This window comes from Desmodus rotundus, chromosome 6, assembly GCF_022682495.2.
Source record: "Desmodus rotundus isolate HL8 chromosome 6, HLdesRot8A.1, whole genome shotgun sequence".
NCBI classification, from domain to species: Eukaryota; Metazoa; Chordata; class Mammalia; order Chiroptera; family Phyllostomidae; genus Desmodus; species Desmodus rotundus.
This window is the reverse complement of record NC_071392.1, coordinates 85,840,272-85,857,252: the sequence shown is the minus strand read 5'-3', so window position 1 is coordinate 85,857,252 and position 16,981 is coordinate 85,840,272. Positions and strand designations below refer to the sequence as shown.

General features: G+C 55.2%; 1 protein-coding gene across 1 annotated transcript; it reads left to right on the top strand.

The window, feature by feature from the left end:
- Nucleotides 1-2,320: 2,320 nt before the first annotated feature.
- EPHA1 (EPH receptor A1) lies at nucleotides 2,321-16,920 on the top strand. The gene is made up of 18 exons (XM_024572858.4): nucleotides 2,321-2,467; nucleotides 3,460-3,524; nucleotides 7,330-7,611; nucleotides 8,508-8,904; nucleotides 9,153-9,308; nucleotides 9,609-9,953; nucleotides 10,083-10,210; nucleotides 10,429-10,579; nucleotides 11,004-11,100; nucleotides 11,311-11,369; nucleotides 12,213-12,338; nucleotides 13,405-13,590; nucleotides 13,755-13,816; nucleotides 13,937-14,143; nucleotides 14,331-14,480; nucleotides 14,752-14,945; nucleotides 16,348-16,503; nucleotides 16,589-16,920. Exons 1-18 carry the CDS (start codon nucleotides 2,386-2,388, stop codon nucleotides 16,665-16,667), a joined length of 2,922 nt encoding a protein of 973 aa, XP_024428626.2. The 5' UTR covers nucleotides 2,321-2,385; the 3' UTR covers nucleotides 16,668-16,920.
- The last annotated feature ends 61 nt before the right edge of the window (nucleotides 16,921-16,981 follow it).

The window sequence follows — 16,981 nt, the reverse complement described above, 5'->3', positions numbered from 1 at the left end:
TTCCAGCACATTAACACCCGTCCAGGACTTACAGTTAGCAAAGCGCTTTCTCCTCTTTGACTCATCACACCCGCCCTAGGAGGTGGGCACCACGGATCCCACACTACAGCTAAGGAAACAGAGGCACAGCATGGCTGCAAGAGCTGGCCCAGGTCCTCCGACTCTGAACCCCGCCTTCTGTCTTGGAAATGGCCTCAGCGATCAGCCAGGTCGAAGGAAACTCAGGCCCAAAGCGTGTAAATAACTTGACAAAAGCTGCGCTGCTAGTTCAGGACACAGGCCAAATGGAAGGCGTGCCTCCTCCCCCAGCAAAGGGAATGAGGAATTGTCAACTGGGATCATGCTGAATGCAGCTGGAAGGTGGGCTTTCACACCCCCGCGGAAACCCTCGCCGACCCGGGGAATGGGAAGCAATCTTAAACAAAAGCAAGGCTCCTGTGACTCCACCTCCGCCTGCCCCAGCAGCCCCCACCCCACCCCCTTGAGTCCCCAGAGTCTTGTAACTTTAACAAACTACAGCAATGCGCACATGCATTACCTCACCACAGTCTGGCTGATTTCCTAGCAGCAATTGTCCAAAGCTTGCTCCATTTCCCCCCTCCTGTTGGCTGTGCACCCTTCGCCCATTCCTCCCTGCTGAAATCACCAAGCTCTGACCCCAGTGAGCTTGTGGGGGGCCTCCGCCTCTTCCCCAAAGGCCTTCCATTAGAAAGAGGCCCCTGGTGCGGAGCGGGTGGATTCCGTGGCCCCTCTGTGTGTGTGTTCTAAAAGCATGTGTACGTGTGCAAGTAGAAGGGGGACACTGATGCCATGTACATAAGGGGGGAAGTCCTGGGAGAATCACAAGGTACAGTTGGTGGGGGTAAACTTTGGGAACAGGAATTGGACGGTGGGAAGAGGGAAAATTCAACTTTCCCTTCTGTTTCTTTTCTGTTCCGTGTACATTTTCCAACCAACATACATGCACTATACTTATTTATACCAATGAGGAGAGGGTGGGTTGGGACATTACAGGCCCTTTTCTTTATATATATATAAAAAACATACACACACACACACTGAGATTTTTTTAATTTAAAATTTTTAAAATTTTTTAATTTTTTAAAATCAAATAAGCGCCTAGAATTCACTGACTCCCTTCCTCCACAGTGACCAAAACGTGCACCAACTTCAATACCAGAGGAACGATGCATGATTCACCCACACGCGATGGGGCCAGGGAGGGGTGTAGGAAGCAGGGCTCCAGGACTGCAGGCCACTGCCCATGCTGAGCGAATGCGTCACCCCGCTCTGAGCCTCCGGCACCCCGGTTCTGCACCTCCACTGGGGTCCACCCCTGCTGACATTTCAGTCACCTGTGTGCTTGCTTGATGCCCTGGCCCCCAACACTCCTCAGAGGAACGGTTTGTTCTGGGCAAGGCAAAGACTACTTACTCTTTGATGTTTCCAGGCCTAATGCATGGAAAGTAAAAACAGAATAAGCAGCTATTAAAGGTAATAGAAGGCCATCCCTGAGAAGTTGGGAGGTCTGTGGATTGACACCACTAGGTAGGGCTAAAAGCAGGCTAGACCCCTTCGGTCCCAGAATCCCCCAAGCTCCTCTTGCCTGCTCTGTAAAGTGCAAGGTAAGTTCAAACGCCGTACTGTGTTTACCGAGACCTTCCCCATTCTGGCCCACAACTGCACCCACCTTTCTGCCTGGCTCCCAGCGTAAATCCTGCGCCCCAGCAGTCAAGCTGGTCCATTCACCACTCCCAGGACGCACCTTGAGGCTCCCTGCCTTCGGGCCCTTGCTCATGTCTTTCCCAACCTCTGACACGCAAAACCCAACTCACAACGCCTTCTTCCAGAAGGCTCACCTAAAGTGCCCTGCCGGCTGAGTTTGCTCTGCTTCCAGCCTTCCAGGTGCTTCTCCAAGGGCGGACTCCGCCCTACATTGGGGTTATCTAAGCCTTCCCCTACTGGAGTGTAAGCCCCTGCCTTCCCCTGCCTTCCTCGGCATCTATTACAGTGCTGGGCCCTGAAGAAAGGGGGGAGAGAGAAATACAAGGTGTAGTTTAAATCCAAGGTTAATGGCTGGATCAACACTGGGTTGGCCGGGTTAGAATTAGGACTGGGTTAGCCCATGCCTAATCCCACCCACTAGGCGGCGCCGCCAGTCTCATTCCGGTCAAGACGCCTCCGGTTTTAGAAGTTTATTACCTGTCTAACAAGTTTCCTTGCTGCCCTACTGTCCCTTTAAGAAGGTGATCCAGGTGAGGCCGGGACTCCGCCCCCCGGGAGTCAGCCCCGCCCCCCGCCCCCAGTCGGCCTGCCTGGCTCCCCCTAGTCCTCGCCACCTGGCCCAGCAGTCCGGGCCACTGTCCCAGGTCCCGGCCTCGCGCCATGGAGCGGCGCTGGCTCCTGGGGCTCGGGCTGCTGCTGCTGCTCTGCGCCCCGGTGCCCCAAGGGGCGCGCGCCAAGGAAGGTACAGACCCCCACCCCTGGCCCACCCCCTCCCCTGGTCCTGCTGGCACCCTCCTCCAGGAGCCGGCATTCCTGAGGAGGCCTCTCGCGCCCCTCTCCCGCGCTCTTGTTTTATCGGCGCCAGGGCATCGACTGGCCAGGCCAATCTTTGGTCTTTGAACCCGAACAGCTGCTTCCACGGGCCAGTCACCCCCGCCCCTGCTGGGCAGCAGTTTGCGACTGGGGGTGGGGTGCGAGGAGCAGCGTCCAGACCCCCACCCCAGCAATGGCGGGCGGGTGGGGGGGGTCCTGTGACTGGGCCATCTCAGCCTCGAGTGCCCAGCCCAGAGGTCTGAAACCCTCTGCTGTGGGAGGTGGAAGTCGCCTTATTGTCAACCTAAGCCGGGTGACAGAGAGACCTGCCGCTGGGGAAGGGTTGGAAATCGCGGTGCAGGGGTTCTGGGATGGAGAGGTCAAGCCTTCCCTGCACTGCCACCCCGACTTCGCAGACTCAGACTGTGCATTGTACCCCACTCCACACCGCCAATCACAGGCAGAGCAGGCCCTTTGCCAGTGGTGGGAGCCTGCCGCTCAGAAATCACTCCAAGGTCCCCTGTCCACATTTACCCATTCATGACCCCCAGAAGCTGAGCAACTGTCTTGCCCACGCACCCTTCCATTCCTCAGCTGATGGGCCCCCGGCTGAGTGAGAGTGTGCAAGTCTTCCCTGCAGCAGCTCTTCCAAATGCTCCCTAAGTTTACTTGGGTCAAAGATCCAGCCCTCCAACCCTTGCCCCACTTTGCCTTCCTCCTGTCACACTCCAGAGGACAACGGGCTATTAGTCCCTGGAGCTCTTCAGCCCTTCCTGGGCCACTTCCCTCCCCTGAGCCTCAGGAAGTCCCCGGTCTTAGGAACAGGATGTGGGGGGCTAGGGGCCCAGAATGAGGAATGTGGGCAGCACGTGGGGGCCTCCTCCCCCAGAGGTGACAGGCCTCTTTCCTCCCCACCTTCAGTCACTCTGATGGACACGAGCACCGCTCAGGGAGAGCTGGGCTGGCTGCTGGATCCCCAGGATGGGGTAAGTGTCAGGGGAGGGCCAGTGGGAAACGGGGTGGAGAGGTGGGTGGAGGAACAGGAGAAAAGAGCAGGAAAAACTGGAAGTGCCTCCTCTGGAGGGGGAGGGGAGGTGACTCAGAACCTCCTGAATGGGACCTGGCGGGGGTCAGGCTTCACCCCATGGGGAAGGCTTCAATGCCTGGCTCCTCCCCTCCCTGCCCCAGGGCGGTAAGGCTGAAAACTGCTGAGGACCTTCTGGGCAGAGAAGGGACCATCGTGGGGATGGTTGAGGGCTGAGACCAAAACAAAAGAGCATCCTCAATCTGAGGTCCGCTCATCACAATGGAGTTGCCCAGATAAGTTCCAGGGCGTCAGGGAATCCCACAGAAGCGTGTTCAGAGTTGTACGTACGTGGACATTTTTTTTCTGGAGAGGATAGCCAGAGTTTTCGTCACATTCTTCATAGGCACGGCGACTCCCCCCAGATTAGAAGCTGCCTCAGTAGAGGTCCCTGAGCCCCTGGCCCCTCTTCCCCCCTCCCCAGTGCAGGCACACCATGCATCCTCCCAGCTGTTGAATTCTGCCCCAAGTCCCTTGGACACTCCTAAAACCCCGGGAGCAGAGGTTGGGTCTTGTGAGTCCCAGAGAACACCTTCTGGCCGCTCAGCAAAGCTGTCCAGGGACCAGGCGAGGCTGGCCCAGTTGCCGCAGACTCCAGGACTCTGGCCTTAGAGCCCTAGAGTCTAGCCTGTCTTGCCTCTGGTCCTAAACCCCTTTTTCTGGGGTCCCCTTTTCCCTTTCCTGTCGGCCTCTGTTTCTGGGTTTGGGGTGACTTGCTTTCTTTCCCTCTGTGCCCTGGGGTCCTGGATCGATCTCAGCTCTCCTACAGAGTAGCCTGTAATTAGAATTAATAGAGTAAACCATAATGTATCCTACAGGAGGGGCTGCTTGGAAAATCCCGGATTAGGCCAGCCCTAATAGGCGCCTCATCTCATAAACCAGCTAATCGTTCCACAATGAGGGCCGCGGGCCCACCTGCCGGCTCCCAGGGGCCTGCACTGTGCCCCTGCCACCTCCACCCAAATAACTCTTCCCTAGTTGGGCCAGAGTGGAAGCCAGGCGCCCTTCCCAGCTCAGGCTACACAGCACTAGGAGGGCAGGAAGACAGCAGTGGCCACACACTCCCACTGTCTTCCTTGTCCTCTCTCCTCCTCATCGTTTCAAAACACACACTCAGGTCCAGGCCCCCTGGAATGTACCCACATAGCAGCCAGCAGCGCCTGAGTGATAAGTGAAAGGATCCTTGTTGCTGATCCTGGGCAGCTGGTCCTCCCCATCGCTTGCTGCTGGAACCCAGAGAGGCGAATTACAGCTGGGAACATCTGCTTCCCCTGGCTCCAGCTGCAGTCTGGCTACTGAGCTGCACATTAACCACCCACCGCCCTCCCACCTGCCCTCCACCGCACGCCCTCCACTTGGCTCTGGGTGCCTTCTGTCACCCCGGCTTCAGTGCCTTGACAACCTTCACCCAGTCTGTGAACTCCCTAACATAACGCAAAAATCTGCCCCTGCCCCACGCCGCCCCAAATTTGCAGTTTCTTGCCTTTTCCCAGGGCAGAGAGTAGCCATGAATGCCCCTGCATTAGCGGAGCGGAAGGCTTGGGAAAGTGACCTTTCTGAGGAAAGGGCCACCTAGTCTCTTCTCCATAAACTAAGGGGGTTGCAACGCGGATATCAAAGGAATATTGTATAGAATTTTGGAGTTTCTTTCTTAAGTGTTCATCTGGCAGGGAAAATACTTCTGAATAGCTAATATTTTTTGAAAAGGAAGAAGAGTAAAATAGGAGACTTGCCCAGATGCAAGAATACTCAGGTCAATGGAATAGAATAGAAAGCTCAAAAACTAGCCCACGGATATGAGATTTTTAGTATGTGATAACTTCGGAACTGCAAATCAGCATGGAGGGTATAAGCTTGTCAATAAGTTGGCAATCGAATGCCTATAATTTTTTTTAAAAGGCAAAATTGCATCTTTACACTATACCAAAAAAAAAAAAATAGGCTCTAGGGAGATTAGAATTTAAACCTAAAAACCAAACCTATAAAAATACTAGGAGAAACTGTAGATCTTTGTAAGTTTGGGATTGGGCAGCTTCTCAAACAAAACACACAACCCCAAAATCATAGAGGGAAAGACTCTATATGTTATTATATAAAAAATTTAAATATGTCAACATCAAAGACATTATTAGCCAAGTAAAGGGGCATGACAGGGAAAAATATTTGAAACATGCATTTCAAGCAAATGATTAATGTCTGTAATATTTTTAAAAACTCATCCAAGTGAATAATCAAAAGATAACAATAGATCACCCCCAAAAATTCCATTAAAATAAGTTAATAAATAAAAGTCCAGAAAAAAAACAATAGAACATCAGACAAGAGATAATTGCATAATAATACAAATAGCCAGTGGACAAGAGAAATGCACAACCTCCTCTCAAAGAAATGTAAATTAAAATGTCAAGAAGCTGTGTTCTGTCTGTAAGACTAGCCAAAAATAAGAAAATTTTAATATTCAGTGTTGATGAGCCTCACAGAGAATGAGCTCTGAGGCATTGTTGGTCGAAGTGTGTACACTGATAAAGTCTTTTTGGAGGACAATTTGGCAAAATCTTCTTATAATGTGTGTAATGTGTTTACCCTTTGGTACAGCAGTTCTATAGAAATCTGTAGATGTTTACTTTGAAAAAATACTGGAAGCTCCCTAAATGCCCAACAATAGGTGAATGATGAGATAAACTTTGGTACATCAACACAATGGATGACTATTTTATGGATGGCTAAAAAGAACTAGGTAGATCAATATACATGTCTGTGGATATCTCTCAGAGACTTTGGGTTAAAAGCAAACAGTATCTTACAGAATAACACTTGTATTTTTTTTTAATTTATGTACACACACACACACACACAGAGAAAAACATTCAAACATTGCTCTAGAGGTGCTGAAAATGGTCTGTTAAGTTTTACTCCAAATTGGTAAGAGTGGCTTCCTCCAGCAGTGGGGTGGATGGATGGGAGGACTTTCACTTTTTAATATATGTAAATTTCAGTCCTTTGATTTTGTAATAAGCACATAGAGACATGATGATTAACAGCATAAACTCAGGAGCCCAGAGTGCTGGGTCTTCATAGCTGAGTGCCTTGGGCAAGTTATGTAAGCTTGCTGTGACTCAGTTGCTTCATGGGAAGTGCTAGCCATGATTAACTAAGTTTAAGCATTCTTTTTAAAGTAAGAGAAATTAAGGAGGGGTGGACTGGATGGAGTCGAGGAGTCGTTGGTGTTGACAGGGGCCATTCCTGGATGTGTGTGGGACAGGAGGAGATTTGCTTAGAGAGAAGCAGTCTACGCTGCTGCTTGCTCTCCAAAAGCTTAATGGACCTCAGTATTAAACACGGTCTCCTCTCCTCTGAACAAATGGGCAGGAAATTTTGTGAATGAGCTTTTACTATGAAAGTCTGCCCTCGGGGTCCTTGCAAGCTCTACTGATGAAATAGGTTAAAATTGGTGCCCAGACCCTCGTACTTGGGGTGGGCTACTTGAAGGGACCAGAGCTGGCCAGGTAGGTAAAGGGGGTGTCGTCTCGCCTGTTCTATATCCATATAGATCTCTTGCTCTAACACTTAACCTACTACTCTGGGGCTGTGGGGTGGGGAGAGGGCAGGACAAATAGCTTGAACGTGGGGGATTCTGACACCGGCTTCCTTGCCATGAGCTCTGGAAAATGAAGACTGGGAGACTGACTTTGACCTTCCTCTGGCAGTGGAGCGGGATGCAGCAGATGCTGAATGGGACACCCCTATACATGTACCAGGACTGCCCCGTGCAAGGAGGCGGAGACACCGACCACTGGCTTCGTTCCAATTGGATCTACCGAGGGGAGGAGGCTTCGAGCGTCCACGTGGAGCTTAAGTTTACCGTGCGAGACTGTAAGAGTTTCCCCGGGGAAGCGGGGACTCTAGGCTGCAAGGAGACGTTCAACCTTCTGTACATGGAGAGCGACCAGGACGTGGGCATTCAGCTCCGACGGCCCATGTTCCAGAAGGTACTTTCACCCCTCAGTGCTACTTTGATCCCTGCCTCACTCCTTCCCTTGTCCCTGCTCAGCTAAGACAAAGAGAAGGCTCCAGAAACAAGAAGAAGACCTAGGTGTCAGATAATGAAAAGGGGTGGGACTGGAGTTCAGAAGGACTGGATTTGAGTACCTTTTCGGCTGCATCCCGACTCGGGGCGCATCCCTTTACCTCTCTGAGCTTCGGTTTCCGTGTCTTAACACAGCGATAGTAGAGCCAGCCTCGTCTTTTGCCGGCATCCACTGAGATAACGGCATGTGTGGTAGAGGCAGGGCAGAGGTGCTTCAACATCTCCCATCAGTATCCATGGCATTCTTGCGTGACCCATCCCCATGGTACTGTTACAGTCCTGTAGGGAGATAGTTCTCTGCAGGTGTCTCTCCTATCAGTCCTTTCTTTCCTACTCAACAAACAAACAAACAAAAAAACCACTGGAATGCAGAAGAGTTAAAAGCATATGAAGATAGGATGTTCTCACGTTTTTTCCCAAAGAGATGATGTTGTAAAGTTTGTTATTAGTAATAAATGAATTATGACACACTTTATAACCGATCACCTCATTGGCACTGAGGCGGGGCCACAGCTTCAAATAGCAGAAATTCTATGAGCTGGTGCCCTACTGCCCGGGTTCCGAACCTAGCGGTGTGACCTCAGACAAGGTCTCTCACCTCTCCTAGCCTCAGGCTCCTTGTCTATAGATGGGGACGGCTGTTCCTCTGGACTCAGTAGCTGAATGCGTCTGAACTGCTTAGCTCAGTCGCTCCCATGTAAAAGCCCTCGGTTTATGGTTGGGCAATTGGAAAGTATCAAGCGAGCAATCGTTTCTGCTGTGTGGTTGCTCCCCTCTCCCACCCCACCGCCTTCCCAGGTCACCACGGTGGCTGCAGACCAGAGCTTCACCATCCGAGACCTCGCATCCGGAGAGATGAAGATGAACCTGGAGCGCTGTTCCCTGGGCCACCTGACGCGCCGTGGCCTCTACCTGGCTTTCCACAACCCGGGGGCCTGTGTGGCCCTGGTGTCAGTACGAGTGTTCTACCAGCGCTGCCCTGAGGCGGTGCACGGCTTGGCTCAGTTCCCCGACACACTCCCCAGACCTGGCAGGCTGGTGGAAGTGGCGGGTGCCTGCGTGCCTCACGCCCGGATGAGCCCTGGCCCCTCGGGAGCCCCCCGCATGCACTGCAGCTCCGATGGCGAGTGGTTGGTGCCCGTGGGGTGGTGCCACTGTGAGCCTGGCTATGAGGAAGGCGGAGAGGCATGCCTCGGTAAGGGCACCCCAGGAGGTGGTGACAACCTGCAGGGGCCCCTCGGGGGAGGGGGACAGTGTCCAGGGTGCCAAGGGAGGGAGGGAAACCAAGGCTCTATGTCAGAGACTATTAAACTGAGTGAGTGCCCAAGGGCCCCGGGGACACATACGTGGGGGTGTTTCCAGTACAGGGATGTGGGGGCGGGAGGGTGTGATTTTACCCATAAAAACACTGAATAGCCTCAGCGCTGTGCGCCCTCTCTGCAGCCTGCCCAAGCGGCTCCTACAGGGCGGACGTGGACTCGCCCCATTGTCTCAAGTGCCCCCAACACAGCACGGCTGAGTCTGAGGGGGCCACGCTCTGTACCTGTGAGATCGGCCACTACAGAGCCCCTGGGGAGGGCCCCCAGGCAGCATGCACACGTGAGTCCCGGGCAAGACCCAGCCATCGGTGAGGGGTGCAGGGCCCTTGCTAAGCCTGTGTTAGCATTGGAATCGCCCAGCGCTTATCAGGTATTGGGCACCCACTACCGGCACCGACACTTAAAGTTTCTCCCCTGCCCCTGCTCACCACCCTGCCTCCCCAAAATACAGAGCCCAGATGAAGCTGCCTTTTCCTCAGTAGGAGTCCAATTCCCTGGCAACCTTCCGAGGACTTCAAGAATTGGGGTGGTGAGGAGCCAGCAGGTTAGGCTGCTACTCATGGCCCCTCTTCTCCCACAGGTCCCCCCTCAGCCCCTCGAAACCTGAGCTTCTCTGCTTTGGGGACTCAACTCTCCCTCCGCTGGGCACCCCCGGCCGATATGGGGGGACGCCAGGATGTGAGATACAGTGTGGGGTGTTCTCAGTGTCAGGGAGCGGTGCCAGGCGAAGGCCTCTGCCAGCCCTGTGGGGAGAATGTGCGCTTCTCCCCGGGCGCCAGCGGGCTCCTCGTGCTTGTGGTGCACGTTGATGGCCTTGAACCCTACACCAACTACACCTTCCACGTCCAAGCCCAAAATGGAGTGTCGGGGCTGGCCACCTCCAAGCCTGCCAGCGCTTCGCTCAGCATCAGCCTGGGGCACACAGGTGAGGGGTCTGGGGGTGGGGGGTGGGCCCTGGAGGAAACCACAAGAACAAACTGATGGGCGGGGAGCAATCAAAAAGCTCCTCAATTATTTCCTCTTCCAAATCCATTGGGACCCTCTGGACTCACAGAGTCACCAGCAGGCCTGTTGCTGAGGCTGGTGAAGAAGGAGCCGCGGCAGCTGGAGCTGACCTGGGAAGGGTCCCAGCCCCGCAGCCCCAGCGGCAACCTGACCTACGAGCTCCACGTGCTGAACCAGGTAAGGACGCAGCTGAGTCTCCATGTCTGTTCTTGGTCCACCCCCCCATTCTAGCCTCTAGGCTGCAGGATGGCTCTCTTGGGGTGAAAACCTACACAGAGCCCTGCTGTGGCTGTTCCCCAACCCACACCCTGGCCTCTGTATGCTCCCAAGACCGCCCATAGCCTCTGCCAGGTCGGGCTCTGCCCGGCCCAGTCAACACGAGTCCCCACCCACAGGATGAAGAATGGCACAGGATGGTGCCTGAACCCAGGGTCTTGCTGACCGAACTGCAGCCAGACACCACGTACACCGTCAGGGTCCGAATGTTGACCCCGCAGGGCCCTGGCCCTTTCTCCCCCGGCCATGAGTTTCGGACTAGCCCACCAGGTGGGTGGTTTACCCTTTGCTCTGCCCCAGACACGCAGGCACCTGTCATTCCAGTGAGGCCTCTCAAACCCTGTTTCAGCCGGCGACTCTTCCTCTCTGTCTACACACACCCACACACGCTGATTCAGGGGGGACAGCCCCCCACAGACTCGCACCAAGTCTCCCCACAGTGATCTCAGGCACACCTTCCAACACGACACAGCCAGCCAGCATCCTATCATCTCCTGACCGCTCAGTGAGCGCCCAGCCGCAGGCAGCCAAGCTGCAGTTCCTCTGGGCGGCTCTTTCCACGTGCCTTCTCTCCACGCACCTGTCTCCCCAGTTACGGGACATACCTGAGGCCCACAGCGGGACCTGCCCCTCTGGCCTCCGTTAACCCCTTTGACCCTGAGTGCCCCACTCTCCCTCACCTGTTTCGTCGCAGTTTCCAGGCACCTGACTGGAGGCGAGATCGTGGCCCTGATCTTCGGGATGCTGCTGGGCGTGGGGCTGCTACTTGGGATCCTCATCTGCTATTCCAGGTACTACTCCTGCCCCCCCACCCCAGACACCATCCTGGGTCCCTTTGTCTGGTCAGAAGCCCCTGAAAGCAGTCCCAACGACCCTCCCATCCTCCACTGTGCCCACACCTTCACCCTGCACTCTGGAGAAAACTTAGCCAGAGCCCACAGGGCCCCTGAGGTGGCCCTGGGACCCTGAAGAAGCTGTCCCCTACCCACCCCACCCCCCAGGAGAGGTCAGCGACGACAGCAGCAGAGGAAGCGCGATCGTGTCGACAACGTGGATGGAGGTGAGCTAGGAGCACCTGAGCACACGTGTGTGCACATGCATCTGTGCATGTGTGTGCACGTGTGTGTGCATGTGTGTTGGGAGGTGCCTCTGGGGGTGGGACCAAAGGACCCACATTTCCTGGGCCAATGTTAGGGGCACAAGTGGGCTCTATTGTCTTTAGGATTTTCGTGTTTTGCTACCTAATTAACTTTGGTTAATTAACTTTGTACTGATGGTGCCCCAGAGGCTCTGTGCAATTACCGATTAGCTGTCTGGTGCCGCTGGAACAAGACCAGGCTCCCGGCCGCCTCCCCCATCCTGCCTGGCCAGGTCCGTGGGCTGAGGCTGGGCCAGAGGGGCTTGGCAGGCTCCCTGAAGTCCTTGGAGGCATGTGGGCTTCCTGCTGGTCACTTCATTAGGTACCTCAAAAAGGGGAGTCAGCAGTCCATCCCAGTAGCGGGGCAGGAGTGAGGGTTGTCTGGGAAGGGGAGCGAGGTGCGAGTGATTCGAGGAGCCTGGTGAGCAGGGGTGAGTGGGAAGGGCGAGGCATTTGAGGGGTCAAGGAGCCATGGGAAGATTGGGTAACTTGAGGCCACGAACACTCTCGGTCTGGTTTCTGACCCACTGCTCTGGACCTTGGGGGTGAGGACACAAGAGATTTGTGCACAGACAGGAGGAAGAAAAGTTGGCTGTGGAGGCTTCGTTGCTGAGGAGAGAGACTTTCTCCCACTTCAGCCAAAACAGGACTCCTCAGGGAACAGAAGAATGAGAGGGTAGAGGTCGCCGCCGGCCCCTCCCCCCATCACTCTTGAGCCCTGAAGCCCACGCTTCTGTGCTCCAGCCTTCGCTGTTCTCCCTGCAGAGGACAAGCTGTGGCTGAAGCCTTACGTGGACCTCCAGGCATATGAGGACCCTGCCCAGGGAGCCCTGAACTTCACCCAGGAACTCGACCCAGCCTGGCTGATCGTGGACACGGTCATAGGGGAAGGTGAGCCCCGCTGGTCCCTCTGGGTGGCAGCACAGAGCCGCTTCCTTCCAGCCTTTCCCTGCGGAGCCCAGCTGGCCTCCCCTCTGGCCCAAGAGCTCCCAGACCAGTTCCCTCTCTGCTCCACCCTGTATCCTTAAACTGCTGTCATCACCCCCTTATCGAGTGTCCTGGGACAGCCCCCACCTCATGCACAATCTGCTTCTGTGGTTATGGAGTTTCTGATAAGGAGCATTAGACTCATCTTCCTTATCAATGGGGGTGGGGGTCTCCGTGCCCAGGCTGGGGCTCTTCTAAGGTGGTTCCCACACGTGGGGGCGGTTCAGAGCCTCCCTCACCTCGCAGTCCACACTCCCAGGGCCCAGTGTCCTTGGGCTGCCCTGATCCCTTGGGTCACCAGGGACAATGGATCTGAGCAGAGAACCAAGCTTGGCAGCGTCTTTGCTGATTGTGCGACCGGGCCGGCCAAGCTGTGACCAGAGGAACTCGCAGAAGAGAACGGCAGTGGTCAGCCTCCCCGGTCGCTTGTGCTGCTGGCCCTGAGCACGCCTGACCCCCGTGAACACAGCCCAGTGCAGGTGCACCACACCCAGTGTTTACTGGGCCCCTACTGTCAGCCACGAACCGTGCTCACCCGGGAGACCGTGCTGACCAGGTGGCAGAAGTCACACAGACTCCTGTCCCTCTCCCCCAAAAGTACAGCCCAGCTCCTGTCCCAGAAAGTGCATGCCAGGTTTCTGTTCCAGAGAAGAAAAGACAACTGAGGGACTAGAGCAGGGGTGTCAAACTCATTTTCACCGGGGGCCACATCAGCCTCGCGGTTGCCTTCAAAAGCAACCGAATATAATGTTAGGACTGTATAAATGTAACTACTCCTTAACAGTTAAGCGAGAGCTTGGCACTGCTGCCGGGTAGAAACAAGGTGCCAGGCCAGATAAAACAAAATGGAGAGCTGGATTTGGCCCTTGGGCCTTGTGTTTGCCACCTGTGGACTGTAGAGGATGTCATCCATCCCCCACGGGGAGCCTAACAGTGCATGGGGCCAGGACCCTGTTTTCTTTCTACCCAGGAGAGTTTGGGGAAGTGTATCAAGGGACCCTGAGGATCCCCAGCCAGGAATGCAAGACTGTGGCCATTAAGACCTTGAAGGACACGTCTCCAGATGGCCACTGGTGGAACTTCCTTCGAGAAGCAACGATCATGGGCCAGTTCAACCACCCGCACATCCTGCACCTGGAAGGCGTGGTCACAAAGAGTATGAGGACTGGTCTCCAAGCATCGGGGTGGAGGGGAGGAAGGAGGGTGTGAGACCACTGGAAGGGGAGGGAAGATGTTTTGCCAATGGCAGGAAACCTGGTTCTGGTGGTTTTGGGTGGAGATGGGGTGGAGGTTGCCATGGTGACATGCTTCCTGTCTCAGGAAAGCCCATCATGATCATCACGGAGTTTATGGAGAACGGAGCCCTGGATGCCTTCCTGAGGGTGAGGAGGGCAGAGGACCAGCTGGGAAGCGGGATGTACCATGGAGCCCTGGGGATCAGTTCCTGGTCTCGGGAGAGGCCACCCTGCCCATCCCCTAACCGTCCACTCACCCTGCTGCAGGAGCGGGAGGACCAGCTGGTCCCTGGGCAGCTGGTGGCCATGCTGCTGGGTATTGCATCCGGTATGACCTACCTCAGTGACCACAGTTATGTCCACCGGGACCTGGCCGCCAGAAACATCTTAGTGAGTCAGAACCTGTGCTGCAAGGTGTCTGACTTTGGCCTCACCCGTCTCCTGGACAACTTTGATGGTACCTACGAAACCCAGGTGAGAGCCCTGTACTCGCTGCATACACAGTCACGCACACAGTTTCGTGTCATGCACAGGCACACATGTACGATAAACACGGACCCGTGTTCCTGTGGACGCACTGACTTCACGGAGGAGAGAGACTTTTTCACCCCTCCTCCAGGCCCTGAAATGCATTGGCCTTCTGTCCTTCTTGCTTTATTAGGGAGGAAAGATCCCCATCCGCTGGACAGCACCTGAAGCCATCGCACATCGGATCTTCACCACGGCCAGTGACGTGTGGAGCTTTGGCATTGTGATGTGGGAGGTGCTGAGCTTTGGGGACAAGCCCTATGGGGAGATGAGCAATCAGGAGGTAAGCCGGGCTACTCCCCACACCAATCTCCTCCCCAAATCCTCCCATGGCTCTCCCTGCATGTACCTTTATTTCTTCTTCCTAACCCATAGTTTTTCTGCACTTCTGTCCCCTCTGGTTCCCTTCGCTTCACACCCTGTTCTCCTTACTATTGGTAGGAGAACAAGGGTGGGGTTGGAGGGGAGAGTAGAGGCTCCTTTGCAATGATCTTGCATAAACTGTGGGGTTAGCTTCCTGCCTCAGGCCTCAAACCCCTCTCCCCCAACGGCAGGTCATGAAGAGCATCGAGGATGGCTACCGGCTGCCTCCTCCCGTGGACTGCCCTGCCGCTCTCTATGAGCTCATGAAGAACTGCTGGGCCTACGACTGTGGCCGTCGGCCCTCCTTCCACCAGCTGAAGACACACCTGGAGCAACTGCTGGACACCCCCCACACCCTGCGGACCATGGCCAACTTCGACCCCAAGTAACCACGCTGGGCAGGGCCACAGGATTTGGAGGGCACATCTGGGAGAACGGAAATGGGCTTTTGGCCACAGCCACCAAGTGCTGGACCTGCACAGCTCCAGACACAGGGCATGACCACAATCTGCGCCCTTGGGGAGCGTCCACCTCCGTGGAGGAGATGCGGTCCCACCCTTGACAGCTATAGTCTGATGGGAGATAGGAAGTGAATGGGGATAGGAAGCGGATACAAGCAGAGCTTGCAAACTGATACCAGCTTGGGAGAGCTCAGTCACTTAGATTGGGGTGGGGATGACAGAGACTGAGTGGCAAGGGACAGGCAGCGGGATGTCATGACTGTGAGGGGCAGCCTTGCGGGGTCTGGGAAGGCTCCCAGATCACCTGCCCAGTGTGGGTTTGGGGAGCTGGGGACAGGCTGATTGTAAGCAGTGCAGGGTGACAGCAGCTGGCAGTGCCCAGTCCAGGGAAAGTGGCCAGAGACAAAGCTGAAGAGATAGTGGGGTCACTACAAGGAGGACCAACTCTGCTGAGAAGTTTGGACTTTATCCTGAGCACGGAGAACTATTGACCTGTTTTTAAAAATTGCCCATGGGAGGGACATGGTCAGAACTGCATTTCACCAAAAACACTGGCAGGATGTGGAGAAGGAACCGGCGGGAGGGGTGCAGGGAGGCGGAGGAGACGGGCAAGGCTGGACGTCAAAAGCTTTATCAGGCAAACCAGCCCTGGCATGCTGGCCCCTGTATCAAACCACCATATATAACCTTGTTTCTGGGAGAAAATGTGTTCCAACCTTTGAAACTATCTTTTGGAGCACAACTCCCTCGTTCACTGGAGACTGCATGTGCTAATCTTTCTGGAATGCTGGACGTTTTCCCCCCAGTAGATTTACTTTGCTAATGGTTTTTGGCTCTGGCTGGCTTTAGCACAGGAACACTCATTGTATTGTGGGTGTCCGAGTGCAAGAATAACAGCCAAGCTTGGAGGTGGCGATCAGGGGCTGCGCCCAGCACTCAGTGGCCACCCTGCAAACAGGCAGGACCACGCTCAGGTTCCAGGCCTCCAGGCCTCCGCTTTGGCTCAGCTGAGATAGTGTCGTAAGCAGCCCCCCACCTATGCCCAGAACTGGCCACTGCAGTGGAGATGGGCTGGTAGTTAGTAACTGTGCACTGGGAACTTACAGGGCTGCCACCTCCCCCCGGGCTGTCCATCTGCTGCCCACTGCTTCGAACGCACCAGGAAGCAGGCCAGGAAGTGGGTTCACAGACAATGGCCTGGCTAATCTGCAAAGTCTCCATAATCTCTGGGCCCAGACAGCAGCTAGAATGCTGGCCTCAGAGGCTCAGGAAAGCCAAGGATAGCCCCTGCCTCCCCATCTGACTGAGGTGGCCCGTGTCCCATAGGGTAACCCTGCGCCTGCCCAGCCTGAGCGGCTCAGACGGGATCCCCTATCGAAGCGTCCCTGAGTGGCTGGAGTCCATCCGCATGAAACGCTACATCCTGCACTTCCGCTCAGCCGGGCTGGACACCATGGAGTGTGTGCTGGATCTGACTGCTGAGTGAGCACCCTGGGGGCCCAGCAGGGGAGGGCTGCTGGGGTTTGAGCCTGCCCGCCTGCTCACCAGCCCTCTTCCTTGACCACAGGGACCTGGTGCAGATGGGGATCACGCTGCCCGGACACCAGAAGCGCATTCTTTGCAGTATTCAGGGATTCAAGGACTGAGCCCTCCCCTCCCCCCACCTCTGTCCTCAGGAAGCAAGGACAGGGCCAGGGTCACTCATGCCCCTTCCCTCAGCTGACCTGGCCTTGGTGCTGCACCTGCCCACCCGCCCTTCCCTGAGGAACTCGCCTCTGGAGGCTGGGAGCCTCTGGCAAACAGTAGTGCTGGGAGGGAGCTGAGGGAGGGGGGGTTTAATATATATATATATACATATACATATATATATTTTTATAAATAAACAGGAGCTGAGTTTTCACCTTGACCCCTGGTATTTTTATTCCACCATCTCCTCCATCTGTAGCACAAAAGAGTCAAC

Excerpts from the sequence above, each read along its gene's own strand:
- EPHA1 (XM_024572858.4), top strand. The coding sequence starts at position 2,386 with ATGGAGCGGCGCTGGCTCCTGGGGCTCGGGCTGCTGCTGCTGCTCTGC. Across the intron at positions 7,612-8,507 it reads GACGGCCCATGTTCCAGAAG|GTCACCACGGTGGCTGCAGA; the intron begins GTACTTTCACCC and ends CCGCCTTCCCAG. Across the intron at positions 9,309-9,608 it reads CCCCCAGGCAGCATGCACAC|GTCCCCCCTCAGCCCCTCGA; the intron begins GTGAGTCCCGGG and ends CTTCTCCCACAG.